The sequence below is a fragment of the Chelonoidis abingdonii genome, chromosome 1 (genome assembly GCF_003597395.2).
Source record: "Chelonoidis abingdonii isolate Lonesome George chromosome 1, CheloAbing_2.0, whole genome shotgun sequence".
NCBI lineage: Eukaryota > Metazoa > Chordata > Testudines > Testudinidae > Chelonoidis > Chelonoidis abingdonii.
In genome coordinates, this window is record NC_133769.1 from 114,985,849 (window position 1) to 115,000,755 (window position 14,907).

General features: G+C 46.1%; 1 protein-coding gene across 1 annotated transcript in view; it reads left to right on the forward strand.

Moving 5' to 3' along the window:
• Nucleotides 1-463: 463 nt before the first annotated feature.
• IPO8 (importin 8) overlaps nt 464-14,907 on the forward strand; it is an 80,766-nt gene continuing 66,322 nt past the window's right edge. Inside the window, exon 1 of the mRNA XM_075069164.1 lies at nt 464-662. Coding sequence (XP_074925265.1) covers nt 579-662 — 84 coding nt within the window. The 5' untranslated portion in view covers nt 464-578. The remainder of the gene's footprint in view (nt 663-14,907) is intronic.

The window sequence follows — 14,907 nt, forward strand, 5'->3', positions numbered from 1 at the left end:
CCTCCAAACACCTTCAAGCTGCTTTGTGGAGCAGCTTTGACCCCTCTCCCCATAGACAACCCCCCTGAACTGCTTCCAGGGAACAATCTCTTTCTCCCCTGGCCAGGAAAAAGCTGGAGGGATCACCTGTGGCTATGCTCTCCCCTCCCCCCCCCGGGGGAGGTGCACACCTCTATCCCTCCACCCACTTAAGCAAAACTCCAGCTGGGTGGCGACTGGGGGCACCTGTCACCCTCCCGTCAAACTAATGACAGAACCAGCTGCGCCGGGAGGGCGGTCAAGGAGACAAGTTTCCGTATCACAGCATGGCCGCCCCCACGGGGGACAGGGTGTGCTGTGGCAGCCGCCGTAAAGCAACTCTACAGTGCCACTGTCCCTTTCCGTACAACAGTATGGTGGCCTCCTTTCCCTTGCCCCGGCTGCAAGAAGCTGGAGGAGGCGCGGTGGCCGTAAAGCAGCCCCCGTTTCCCGACGCCTGGCTGTCGCGCGCACCGGTGTGAATGGCCGCGGGGAGCGGAGCAGGCTGGTGATTGAGGGCTGGGGGCGGCGAAGCGCTGCCTCCCGGCGCGGGGGGCGACATGGATCCCAACAGGATCATCCAGGCCCTCAAGGGCACCATCGACCCCAAGCTGCGCATCGCGGCAGAGAACGAGCTCAATCAGGTGAGGGGGCCGGGACCAGGCCCTGCCCCTTCGCCCGCGGAGACGGGGCCCCGGCCCGGGGCGCGGGGGGAGACCCAGTAATTCCCCTCCCGGCGGCTGGGGGCGTCTCCGCGCTGCCCTGCCTGTCCCTTGTCCCTCTTCCCCGCCCGGGCCGGGGGCTCCTCGTCTCTGGGGCGAGGCTGCTCGCCCTTCCAGCACAGCGTGGGTGTGGGGGGGTCTCCCGGCCCTTGGGGGCCGCCCTGTGGCTCTTCCCCGGCTTGGCCAAGGGCAGACGGATTCCCCCTGTGCCCTGAGAGCCCCCTTCGCTCGTGCTACGGTGAAACGGGGGCGGCAGAGGGGTCAAGAAACCCCCCGAGGGAGCTTGGACATCCCCGAAGCATCCTGCCCGGGAGCTTCTGTTTCATGGCTGCCCCGGCCACCAGCTGCTGCGCGTCAGGCGGCCTGCGGGCGCTGGGCCTCCAGGCGCTGCTCTCAACCCTTCGCTGGACCCCAGCCCCAGGGATAATGGTGCTTATGGTGCTCATCTCTGCTGGGTGTGAAGGCGGGGTGGAGAGCAGCGAGGGGAACCTAGAGAGCACCCTAATTACCCCTCCCCTTTCACCTGAGCTGTCTGTTGAGCCTGTTCATCCTTCCTGTGCGGATGGGGGAATCTGTCACTTTCAGCATCTGACAGCTGGTTTTGTAGTCTCTGTGGAGTGGTGATAAGGGAAGAGCCAGCTTGGTCCTAGGCACCAGTGGACTCTAACTACAGGCAGCTCCTAAATGGAAACAATGCTTAAAGGGATTGTCAGCGGAAATTTAAAATGGTATAAACCTGAAGTGCAATAGAAGCGTTGCCACAATTAACAGGGAAATCGAATGAGACAGTTTGTTGTGAAAAAAATATTCCCCTGCAGTGTTTGAAAGCTACTGGCTGCAACTGGCTATGGATACTGCAACTGGCTATGGATGAACAGACTTCTGTGCCGCTGTGGAGTTCCACTGACTTCACTGGGAACCTGTGTGGTTATAGAGGTCTGCCCATCTGGCACCAGTTATAGGATCAGTGCCTTCACTTTCTTAACTAAGTTTGTGTGCTTAAAGATATGAGTCAGGAACTGTCAAAGTAAAGGTTGCACTGAATTCTTAATCTGGTGGTCTTGTACGTGTGCATTAGACTTGAAATACATGATTATGTACTAGTTTTTCAAGTAATACATATATAATATACAATACTTCAGTACATTGTATGTGCAGGTTGCAGTGCTCGTGTGCCACACATCATTCACTATGAATTTTGTACATTGACTCTCATGGATTCCTGATATATGCATTAGACACATAGATTATGCAGTGTTTGTGTATATAAGGTTCTGGAAAAACTGTGATACTCTTTCTCTGATATCACATTATATCAGGTGGTCATGTAGTTAGACTGTACTGTAATGGCACAAGGATATACAGTTAAGTTTATGCCTGCAATCATAATTTTGACACTTCTTGAGTTTTGGTTTGTCATACAATCTTAACATTCTCCTATCATAGGTATTTTGATGGAATATAGAAGAATAACTTCAGTTTTGAATTTATTTTGAAGACACTCACCTTTCTGGGTCTTCACTATGTTAACTGAAATGATTAATAAGGCTTCGCAGGATTCAGGTTCAGTTTAGAAATTTGTCCTTATTCTAACTTTCCACACTTGCAATTTAAAACCACTCCTAATTAGTTATATCTAACACTCTCACTTTTAGTGGTGGCAAGTTCTGTTCACTGTTGATTGATAATGGGCATTTGAAATGCTGTATGGGGTGGTTATATCAAAATGTGGCTGCCTTCTTTATTTTACAAAGTCCATCTCTATTTAAAAAACACAAAAACAAATGCATCAGTGCTTGTTTTACCTTAATTAAAAACAACATATGAGAGCAAAACTACAATAACAAACTCATTCTTTTGCTCTAAGCAAAACGTACAGCAGTTTTGGATCCTGTTCCTGACTGTGTAATTGATTTGTTGCACATGGGTGTTATAAAGCTTAAAGAAAGTTTTTTAAAGATTGTGGGATTATCAGATGAAAGATGTGATGACTGCAGATTACTAGCAATATAGTTGTTATTTGGGATTCTGGTTCACTTTCAAGGTTGCAGGGGTACTTAACAATGTTTTTAAAAGCATGTATTTTTTAAGGAAAGATGACAGGATTTTTTAATCTGGTTTAAAAAATGATTCCTGGAATTAAGAGAAATGTGTAATATTTTTGAAGGTTTCCTGTTAGACTCATAGACTTTAAGGTCGGAAGGGACCATTATGATCATCTAGTCTGACTTCCTGCACAATGCAGGCCACAGAACCTCACATACTCACTCCTGTATCAAACCTGTGTCTGAGCCATTGAAGTCCTCAAATCACGGTTTAAAGACTTCAAGGTGCAGAGAATGTTCCAGCAAGTGACCCATGCTCCACGCCGCAGAGGAAGGTGTAACCCCCTGTCATAAATAGATAGCTAAGGGTTAATGTTTCTTTTACCTGTAAAGGGTTAACAAAGGGAACCAAACACCTGACAAGAGGACCAATCAGGAAACCGGATTTTTCAAAGCTTAAGGGAGGGAATTTGTGGGGGTTTATTGGAGTTATTGGTCTTGGGATCTTTGTTGTTCTCGATGTCGGCATCTCTCAGCTATTCGAGAGGGTCTATTCGTCTTCTATTTTTGTTTCCAGCTTGTAAGTACAGTTAGAAAAGTTCTGTCTATTTAAATTGTTATTTACTGTATTTGCAATTCAGTGTAATCTGGTCTGCGTGGGTTTTATGCTGTACTTGGCCTATAAGTACTTCTAATTGTTTGTTTGGGGACTAGGGTATGGGTAGACGTTTTCCCTTGTTTATTTGTTATATTGAGATTTTCTATAAGTTGAAAACCCTCGTCATCTTACCCTTATATTAAGATGTTATTCTATTCTTCTCTTTCTTTTTTGTATTAAGCTGATTGCTTTTGACTCGTCTGATTTTTCCTCTCTAGTGACCACCAGGCATTAGGTGGGAAGGAAAGAGAGGAGGGAAAAACTGGCTCTTGTGATTTACTCTTTCCTGTGTCCCGGGGGAGAGCTAAGGGGGAAGAGGCGAGAATTTTTTGTTTCCTATGTCTGTCTTTGGGTTTTGTCTCTTATGTGGTAATAGATAGGAGACATGCTTCTTGGTCTTGTGATGTACAAGAAGTTGCAATCGTAACTCTCGGTTAGCCCGAGAAGGAAATTCTGGCGTGGGAGGAGTGGAGACATTTGGTTTATTTCCCTTTGTTGTAGACTCTGTTTAGACTCGGGCATCCTGAGTCTTTGGGTAAGGCTCCACAGAGAGTTTGTTGGCCTTTCGGGCTGCAGTTGTACCAGGCTGTCCCTGGTTCGGTGGGCCTTATCCGAATCTAGCTGGATAATTAAGGCCTTAGGGGTTCCTGCTAGCTTTCTAGGTTAATGAACGTAAGGTTCAAGTTGAAGTGTGAGCTCTGACACCACCCCCCGGGCTTTTGCCCAAATCTGTAGGAGGAAAATTCCTAACCCCAACTATGGAACCAGCTAAACCTGACATGTGAGCAGACTCACAGCAGTACACTCCGGAAGATTCTCATGTAGTACTTCAAGATCACTCCCATCTAACTCCATCAAAGCCATTGGGCCATATTTATGCTAGTCGTCAAGACTCATTGTTGCCAGAATTGTTTAGGCTATCATATACATCCCTCCGTATTCAAGCTTAGTCCTTGAACCAGGTCATGCTCGTTCTTGCCCACTGTTCGTCTTTGGAAGGCTGTTCAGAACTTCATCTCTGATGGTTGGAAACCTATCTAATTTCATACTACACTTCTGTAGCAGTTTATTCACTTTGTTCGTGTGCACCTTTTGGTACTGAGTTAATATTCCTCTCCCTCCCTGGATTATTCTGCTGATTATATTCTATAGAGAGCAATCATATCTCCCCTCAGCCTTCTTTTGGTTAGGCTAAACAAGCCAAGCTCTTTGAGTCTCCTTTCATATGACAGGTTTTCCATTCCTCGGATCATCCTAGTAGCCCTTCTCTGAACCTGTTCCAGTTTGAATTCATCCTTCCTAAACATGGGAGACAGAATTGCACACAGTATTCCAGATGAGGTCTCACCAGTGCCTTGTATAATGGTACTAACATCTTCTTATCTTTACTGGAAATACTTCGCTTGATGCATCCCAAGACCTTTTTGTCGACCAGGCCTACATCACTTTTGATGAAACTAGCAACCTTTTATGAGTGTAATATATTTAATTAAAAAAGAAATGTAAATAAAACTAATAGTCCACACACACAGTTTTTTAACCAGTGTTTTTTCCTTTAAGAACATTCTGTTAATCCTCTGGTATCCCTTCTTACTTCCTCTTCCACCTCCGGAAAGCCTTTCTCTGGTGAGGAGATCCTGAAGCATTTATCTTGCGCCTTATCACCAACCTACTTCAATTAGCCAGAGGCAATTTGTGGAGATTTATGCTTGGCATTCCTGACTTCCAGGGAAGAATATGCTGCCTTCCCAGAGACTCCAGGCCCTAGGTCTAGAGATAGAAAGATGGAGTTTGGGACCCAATATGTTACAATTTCACTACAACCATCTTACTTGCACAAATTTATTTTTCAAAACATAACAGATAAATGTGTATTATAACTTGTAAATAGATTGCATTGTTTCTTCTGCGGCTTACTGAATTTTTATATCTGTAGAGAGGGAACTGATGAAGAGAATACTTTGCACTGATACATCCATTTTCATTTGAGATCCCAAATTGCTTTACAAAGATTAAGCCTCCAAGCACAAAGCAGATTAGAATCAAACTAGTTTCTCAGATGAGTAAACCGAGAGCCAGGAAGTTAAGCGATTTGGCAAAGGTGTTGCAGTGACAGAACTATTAATTGAACCTACAGAAGGAATCTTGATTCACCTTTAGTTGGTGAAGAATTGTGAGGCTGGACAGAGAGCTGATGATTTCTCTCCATTGCTTTGAATCCAGCCCAGTGTATCATGTGTGATCCAAATTGTATTTGTTTTGGAGTTTAGGCAGTGACTCATTCATGGTGTAACTATCTCTTTTTTTATATAAGCCTCAGTTTTGATACCCCCCATCCCTAATTCTCAAAAAAAAATCCTTCTTTGAGTAGATTCCTTATGGGAGCTCCATTGTAGGTGTGTCTGCACCCCTGCACCTCTGATCAGGGAATTTCCGTAGCAGTCTCCATTCAGCCTGCGCTTGCATTGCCCCCCGCCCCCATGCTCTGCCAGGAGGCTAACTGAAACTGTGCAGGCAAACCCTCCTCAGTTTCTTCTCAACCGCCCCTGGATAAAGATGGAGATTTAGCTGTCCGTTAGCGGATCATTAACTTCTTCAGAATTGTTAATTTTAGCTACCTTTTTTTGGAGCTTTCCTACTTTATTTTGGACATTATTTTTCTTTGACCTTCTCCTTCCTCTCCCCAGGATCTGGGGACCCCTCTGGACAGGGTATGCCTGATTCACAGGGCTTCAGGAAGTGTCTTAGTTGCAAGGAATTTATTCTGGTGACTGACGGACTCAGTGTGTCCACTGCCTGGAGAGAGAACCGCATACCACAGAAGTTTGGTTTGTGCCAACAACTGAAGGCCAGATCCAGAAAGGTTAGAGAACTGAGCTGCAAGACTCTCTTAATAGAGGTGGCCCTTCAGCCGCTCTCTGAACTGTGTCAAGACTTGGACAATGGGAAGCCTCACTGCAACCCTCTACTTCTAAAGGAGGTGAGCCCAAGAAGACACCCACAAGCCACTCACGCAAGGCCTCTAAGAAAAGGGCCATGAGTCTCCACAGCAAGCCCCAACCTAGCTGAAAATGATTTTTGGCTTTCTCAGTGTCATCAGTACTGACGGCACTGAAGCTCTCTAAGTCCAGTACCCAAGGCTCGCACTGCACCGCTCCAACAGAGCATGTTGGGCTGCATAAGGACCACAGGGCACAGGCAAGGAATCATCAGTACTGATTGGGCGGGAAAAATCCAGAAAAGCTGCCTGGGTTCCTATGGTTTGGACAGCAACATCAGTACCATCTTCAGCATGCTAGGCACCAGCGGACCATACTATAAGGTTCACGTCACCAATTCCTTCAGTGCAGATATCTCGGCACCACCAACCGCCACCGGTACTAACACCTTTAGCACTGCCAGACTTCTGATACGCAACAGACTTTTCATGTGTGATGCACTGGATTCACCTGTATTTAGTACTGGGGCCTCAGTACCGAGTCCACCCAAAGCTCCAGATTCACTGGAAACATCATGCCATACTCCACCTTTTTCATCCACTGAGTCTAATAGTGAGAAAGAAAATGTGTTCTCCTGCTGCTCCTCTCACCCACCCTAAAGTGCCCAATTCCAGTATGGACCTCATGCATACCATCCCTCTGATCCCTAGTCTCCTTGATATGGGCAGCCATTGTACCAACTACCGCCCCTCCCCAGTGGCCCTCATGGGGTCGTTGGTAGGCACACAGACATTGTGCTTCCTATGGCACTAGTTTGGCCCATCAAGAGCCAAGGAGACATCCTCCTTCAATTGCTGCATCGAGGGCATCCTAGCCCCCTGAACAATTAAGAGAAGAACAAGAGACAGAAGTCAACGAGAAAGCTGTCCCCCAGACTAATTTCTCATCATCATCACCATATGAGGCAGGGATGCCCCTGCCACCATTGTTGGCAGATGACTTTAAGCTGTTTCAGGAGCTGGCCCAGCGGGTGTCAGAGGCACTGCAGACAGCACTACAGGAGATATCTGAGTCACACCACAAAGTAGTGGACATTTTACCTTCTTCTACCTCATCCAGAGTGGCCCTCCCTATTAATGAGGCCCTCTTGGACCCTGCCAAACTCATACTGCAGACTCCAGTGTCTGTCCCACCAACATGCAAGCTGGCCAACAAAAAGTATTACATGCCAGCAAAAGATGAAATTTCTCTTCTCCTACCCACCTCCCAGTTTGATCATTGTGGATGCAGTGAATTCAAGAGGCTGCCAACCCCATCTCACATCCACACCCTACGACCAGGACTGGAAGCATCTAGATCTTTCTGGGAGAAAAATATATTCATTAGCCTGTCTTCAGTTCCATATTGTGAACTAGCAAGCCTTAATGGCAAAATACAATTACTTAAACTACTCAAAATTCATTTCCTTTATTGAGCAGCTCCCAGATTCACACAAAGAGCAATTTAAAGTAAAGACATCACTCCAATGTGCACTCAGTGCAGTTGACACAGTAGCACACTCCATCTCTACTGCCGTCGTGATGAGACGAGCCTCTGCTGCACTTATCCAAGTTCCCTAAAGAGGTGCAAACAACTGTGGAGAGCCTTCCATTTGAAGGTACAAAACTGTTCATTGAGAAAATGGATGCTTTTCTCCATACTTTAAAACAGTGGTTCTCACACTGTGGTCCGCGGACCACCAGTGGTACACAAGCTCCATTCAGATGGTCCGCGGATAATTCCCTCTAAGGTACATGCCTGGGTGGTCACACACAAGAGAATGAATGGCCACCCACCTAATTAGTGGAGCAGCACGAGTGAAGCTCTACTAATTAGGTGCCTGGACCCCGGAGAAGACCATGTGTAAGGTGAGGTGTTGGCTTTGGGGAATAAGGGGTAGGTGGGAGGGGGCAATGGGATGAGAAGAATTTGGGATGCGCAGGGCTGCGGCAGCCAGAGATAGAGGCAACTTTCCCTAGCTCCTGGGCTGCAGCTGCTGGGGAGAGACGGCCCTCCTTCCCAGCCTCAGCTCTGTGGCAGCGGAGAGAAACCCCTCCTACTTCCTCCCTAGCCCGAGCTCGGGGGCTGCCAAGGAAGGGAGAGAGTGGGTACAGCCATCAAATTAGAAAGGTAAGACTACTGATCTACAAATAAAAGCACACAACTCATATTTTTATAACAAAAAATGTTTATTAATTTTTTTATATAGCGATTTTATCCAAAGCCCTTTACAATAGTTATCTAACAGTACAAACAACATATAGAAAAATAATTAAGTGGTCTGCCGAGACCCTCAGCAATTTTCAAGTGGTCTGCGGGGAAAAAAAAGTTTTAAGGACCACTGCTTTAAAAGATTACAGGGCTACTCTTCGATCTCTCAGAATCTACACACCTGGGCAGAAGAGAAAAGATAGCCCCCAGTCTTCATTGAGACTCAATTTGTCACAGTATTCATCCCAGAGATTTTATGAACCCCAGAGAAAGAAGTCCAAGTTCCCCAAATGGAAACCATCAGACTCAACCTCCTTCACAGCCATCCACCTTAAAATGGCAGTTTTGATGGGTTAGTCAAGGTGCCTGCAGACCATTCTCAATGCTATCCAACACTGGAAAGCTTCCCTCATCCCTATGGATGCCGTCTCACCCCGTTCCGCAGCTCCTGGGAAAGGATAACCTCCAACAAATGGGTTTTGGAGATTATTTGAGATGGTTACTCAATCCACTTCACAACTCCTCCCCTGCCAACATCTATCCCCGTCCATCTTCAGGGACCCTTCTCATAAGAGCCTGCTATGAGACGAGATTGACCATCTCCTCAGCGTAGCAGCTGTAGAGCCAGTGCCGATACATCTAAGAGGCAAAGGCTTTTACTCTTGCTACTTCTTGATATCCAAGAAAAAGGGAGGTTGGAGACCCATACTAGACCTCAGAGTGCTAAACAAATTTGTCAAGGCTCAGAAGTTCAGGATGGTCGCGTTGGCAATGATTATCCCAGCATTAGAAAAGGGAGACTGGTTCTCAACCCTTCACCTTGAAGATTCTTTCTTTCACATTTTGATCATACTGAATCACATACGATACCTCAGATTCACATTTGGTCAAGACCACTACCAGTATAGAATACTCCCTTTTGGCATCTTAGAGGTCTCCAGAGTATTCTCCAAAGTCATCTTGGTAGTTGCAGCCCACTTAGTCTCCCAGTGCATTATGGATTTACCCTTACCTGGATGATCGCCTCCTCAGGGCGTGTTCCTTCACCGAAGCCCAGCGCGTTACCCAGACTACCTTCGATCTATTCAAGAACCTGGGCCTGCAAATCAATGCACAAAAATTAACATTAATTCCAGTACAGAAACTGCAGCAAAGAATCCTGTGGCACCTTATAGACTAACAGACGTTTTGGAGCATGAGCTTTCGTGGGTGAATATCCACTTCGACAGATGCATGTTGTATGCATCTGTCGAAGTGGATATTCACCCACGAAAGCTCATGCTCCAAAACGTCTGTTAGTCTATAAGGTGCCACAGGATTCTTTGCTGCTTTTACAGATCCAGACTAACACGGCTACCCCTCTGATACAGTACAGAAACTAGAATTCATAAGAGTGGACCTCAACTCAGTCCAAGCAAGAGCACTCCTCCCACATCACAGATTCTTCAGTCTCTTCACAGTTGTAGACACAATGCATCCAGCCCTCAGATATTGGCCAGACATTGCCTTTAGTTTCTGGGACACATGACCGGGGGCACATCGCTGATACTTCATGCAAGGCTCTGCATGAGATGCCTCCAATCATGGTTCAGTTAGGTTTACAGACTGAACAAGGACAGCCTAGACAAACTTCTATTGATGCCCACCAAAATCAAACAATCCCTGAATAGGTGAAAAGACCCGGCAAACACCTGCATGGGAATCTCGTTTGCTCAACCTCCCCCATTACTACTACTCACTACCTATGCATCCCTCATAAGATGGAGCACACATCTCAGTGGTCTCACAGTACAGGGCAAATGGTCTTCATTTGAGACTTGTCTTCATATCAGTTTAGTTGAACTTGGAGTGGTCAGGAACATATATTCACTTCCTGCCGATGATCAGAGGCACACACACAAAGATCATGATGTATAATATAACCTGCATGTATTACATAAACCGACAAGGAGGTGTGAGATCACCCCTCTTTGTATGGAAGCTGTCATAGGTTTCACCCCCACTCTGAACTTTAGGGTATAGATGTGGGGACCTGCATTAGCACCCCTAAACTTAATTACCAGCTTAGATCTGGTTGCTGCCACCACCCAATTAGAACAGCTGTTTATGAGTCATTTGGGAAACGCGGTCTTCCCCCCCCCCCCAATCTTTCCCTCTTTGGGTAGCCTTGAGAGACTCCTCCATCCGTTCCCTGGTGAACACCGATCCAAACCCCTTGTATCTTAAAACAAAGAAGAATTACTCATTCTCTCCCTTTCCCCCCCACCAATCCCTGGTGAGTCCAGATCCAATCCCCTTGGATCTAAAAACAAGGAAAAATCAATCAGGTTCTTTAAAAAAAGGTTTTTAATTAAAGAAAAGAGAGGTGTAAAAACCAGAAAACCTCTGGGAGAGATTAGCATACCAGCTACTCTCACAGACAACAGATTCAAAACACAGAGGATGTTCCCCTGGGCAAAAACTTAGTATACAAAAGAATCCTCAATCTGATTATCCCTCTAATGCAAAAAGACAAAGTCACAAAAGAAAATAAACATAAACCTGTTTTTCTTTTCTAATGCTCACTACTCTGATAAGAGGCTGGTTCCGTGATCTTTTCCACTCCAGCCAAAACTGAAACTGACTAAGACAAAGGGATCTTTCCTCCTTCCTTTTAAAACATCTTGTCCCACCATTGGTTCCTCTGGTCAGATGTCAGCTTGGCTAGGTGAACTTCTTAACCCTTTACAGGTAAAAGAGGCAATAACCCTTAACTATCTGTTTATAACAGAAGCACTAAAGCTTTGGAACTGGCGCATTTCCCACAATGTTACAATATCAGTGGCTTACTTACTAGGCATACACAATATGACAGTGAACAGTCTCAGCCACAAATCCCCCCACAATCATGAGTGGGAGATACTCAGTGGTACTCTGCAATATATTCCAGTGGTGGGGGACACAGATAGTAGACTTCTTTGCTACTTCTCAGAACAAGAAACACCCATGGTACCGCTCCAGAACGGGCATCAGCCAGCACTCCATGGGGGACTCTCTCCTCCTCTCATGTGAGAAGGGCCTCCTTTGTGCCTTTTCCCCCACTCCCTCTATTGCTGCAAGTCCTGGTTGAAAGTAAAAAGAGAAAAAGCAAACATAATATTGATCGCTCCCACCTGACCAAGATAGACGTGGTACTCTTACCTGTCACAACTGGCACTGCATCTACCGATGACTCTTCCAATCACTCCTTACCACCTCTTGCAGAGTCAGAGATGCACTCTTAATCACCAGCCTACGGATACTACAGGTCAAAGCCTGGCTCCTTCATGGTTCCAGCATTTAGAAACATCATGTTCTGAAGAGGTACAAGAAGTGTTATTAAAGTGGCTATCCATTACACTTACCTACAGAAGTGGTCCAGGTTCTGGATCTGCTGCCAGTCCAAAAGGGTCACACCAGATACCACTCTACCCATAGTCCAGAGGCTCTCAACTTTTCCAGACTACTGTACTCCTTTCTGAAGTCTGATTTATCTTGCGTACCCCCAAGTTTCACCTCACTTAAAAACTACTTGCTTACAAAATCAGGCATAAAAATACAAAAATGTCACAGATCACTATTGCTGAAAAATTGCTTACTTTCTCATTTTTACCATATAATTATAACATAAATCAATTGGAATATAAATATTGTACTTACATTTAGTGTATAGTATATAGAGCAGTATAACAAGCCATTGTATAAAATTTTAGTTTGTACTGACTTTGCTAGTGCGTCTTATGTAGCCTGTTGTAAAAGTAGGCAAATATCTGGATGAGTTGATGTACCCCCTAGAAGACGGTTGCATACCCCCATGGGTATGCATACTCCTGGTTGAGACCACTGTCCAAGACTGTTTGTTGGATCTCGAATAATGGCGACTTTCATTAGCTTGTTAAAAGTATACTTAGCAGCAATAGCAACCTTCCACCAAAAGGTGGAAGGAGTACTCAGGTTTTCCCCACCTGACTATGAAGAGGTTTCTCAAAGACATAGCGAAACTCTTTCCCCAACCCAAGCTTCCTACCCCAGAATGGGACCTCAGTGTAGTATTAAAAGGACTGACTAGACCACTCTTTGAACTTATGACCACTTGTTCTTTAACTCCCCTTTCCTGATCGCCATTACCTTGGCAAGAGGATAGGGGAGACGCACTATCAGTGATGCTATCTGATGGTGTTCTTTCGTGACAAAATTCCACTTAGACCACATCCAAAGTTCATCCCAAACTGATTTCTGCATTTCACATGAATCAACTCATTCACTTTCCAATATTTTATCCCAAGCTTTATCAGGACAATAGGGAAGCCATCCTTCATACACTCGACATTAGGAGAGCCATGGCCTTTTATTTGGACAGGACAAGAATTTTTAGAAAATCTCCAAGACTCTTCCTTGCCGTTGCGGACAGGTTTAGAGGTACAGTGATTTCAGCTCAAATACTCTCTAAATGGGTCTCAAACTGTATCAAACTCTATCAGATTGGCAACTTAGCACCCGTATCTACAATCTGCACACATTCTATGAGATCGGTTTCCTCATCCGTTGCATTCTCCAAGGGTATCCCTGTATCAGAAATCTGCAGAGCAGCTACCTGGGCATCTGCACATACTTTGCAGAACACTAGGTCATCCTGGGGGACTCTGCTGCAAACACCAGATTCGGTGCCATGGTAAACTCATCCATAACAAACTCGACACAGGAGCCCCAACCTCCAGTGGGGGGATACTTCTCGGGAGTCGCATACAGTGGAGCACACATAGGGACGCTACTCCAAGAAGAAGTTGTTACACATCATTACTGCACAAGGTGAGTATCCCTATGGGTGATCCATGACATACCCTCTTCTTTGGAGTTCTCATCATAAACTCTGTGGCAAAGAAGAAACTGAGGAGGGTTTACATGCACACTGTTGGTTAGCCTCATAGCAGATGATGGGGGACGGAAGAGGAAACACATGCGTGGACTGAGTGGACGCTGCTACAAACATTCTCCATTCAGCAGCACAGGGACACAGATACGTCTACAGGGGAGCACCCATAGGGAAATTACTCAAAGAAGAACCCATCGTTACTGTACAAGGTGAGTAACTTCTTCCTTCTTTGAAATTTTGTGTGTTTGAGGGCTTTTCTGAGCCTTCTTATAACCAGCGCTCCCAGGGTATAGTGTCAAGATGGAAATCCTTACCTGGTTTGCTGAAAAACCTGGTGGGAAACAAATAGACTCTGATCTTTCTGCTCAGAGTTGGCAAAAGTGACCTGCCAGTTTGTGCATGATGGCGTGTATCCAAGACCAATGATCTAAATTCCTTGAGGCTGTATCAGTCTCTAGAAGCTCTTGCATATTTGTTGTGTTGCTAGCTGTTACTGCTGTGGCATCATGTCAGGCTATGTTGACACTACAGCTTATATCAGCGTAACTTATGTTGTGAACGAGAATATAAGTTACACCAACACAAGCGCCGGTGTGGACTCATTTTGTTATGGAAATTATTATCATCTCATTATGGAAATGCTAGATCAAGGCATCCGGGCCATGAGAAAGAGACCTAATCTTGTATTTCTGAGCAGTTAAATGAGGTGTAGTCCAAGAAATGATGTAGTGTAGTTATGTTCAATTTTTAGTTAAAGTTCTTCCCTTTCATCTAGGAAAACCCTCAAAACCACTAGAGCTGCCAAATGTAAGTTATCTGAAGAGTATTGGTGAAGCCCTTCCAGAGGAGATGACATAAAGAGAGCTGCTGTCATGCAGACATTGGGGGGAAAAAGCTGTCTTTGAAACATCTATTGTCTGGAGCTGAGAGAAAAGAGATCATAACTGACTAATAACTACAGATGTTACTGAGGCTGAAAAGTCAGTGAACCGTGCAGAGTTCCCTATTCCTCATGCAGAAGGATGCCGATTGAATTGTGGCAGTATACAGGACCGGCACTAGGGTTTTGAGCACCCTAGGTGGACGGCAGTTTCGCCGCCCCGCGCGCTGGTCCCGCGGCTCTGGTGGAGCTGCCGCAGTGGTGCCTGCAGGCGGTCCACTGACCGTCCGCCCGCAGGCACCACTGCGGCAGCTCTACGGGAGCTGCCTGCTACCCCCTCCAGTGGCGCCCTGACCCAGGGGGCTCCTGAGCTGCCGGCTGCCGTGGCTGCGCCTCTCCAGGGACGACACCTGCCGCTGTCGCTGCCGGCAGCGGCGCCTGTCCAGGCGGGCTCCTGGGCTGCCCGCGGCGGGCTTCCCTGACCCTGACGGGGCGCCCTGGGCT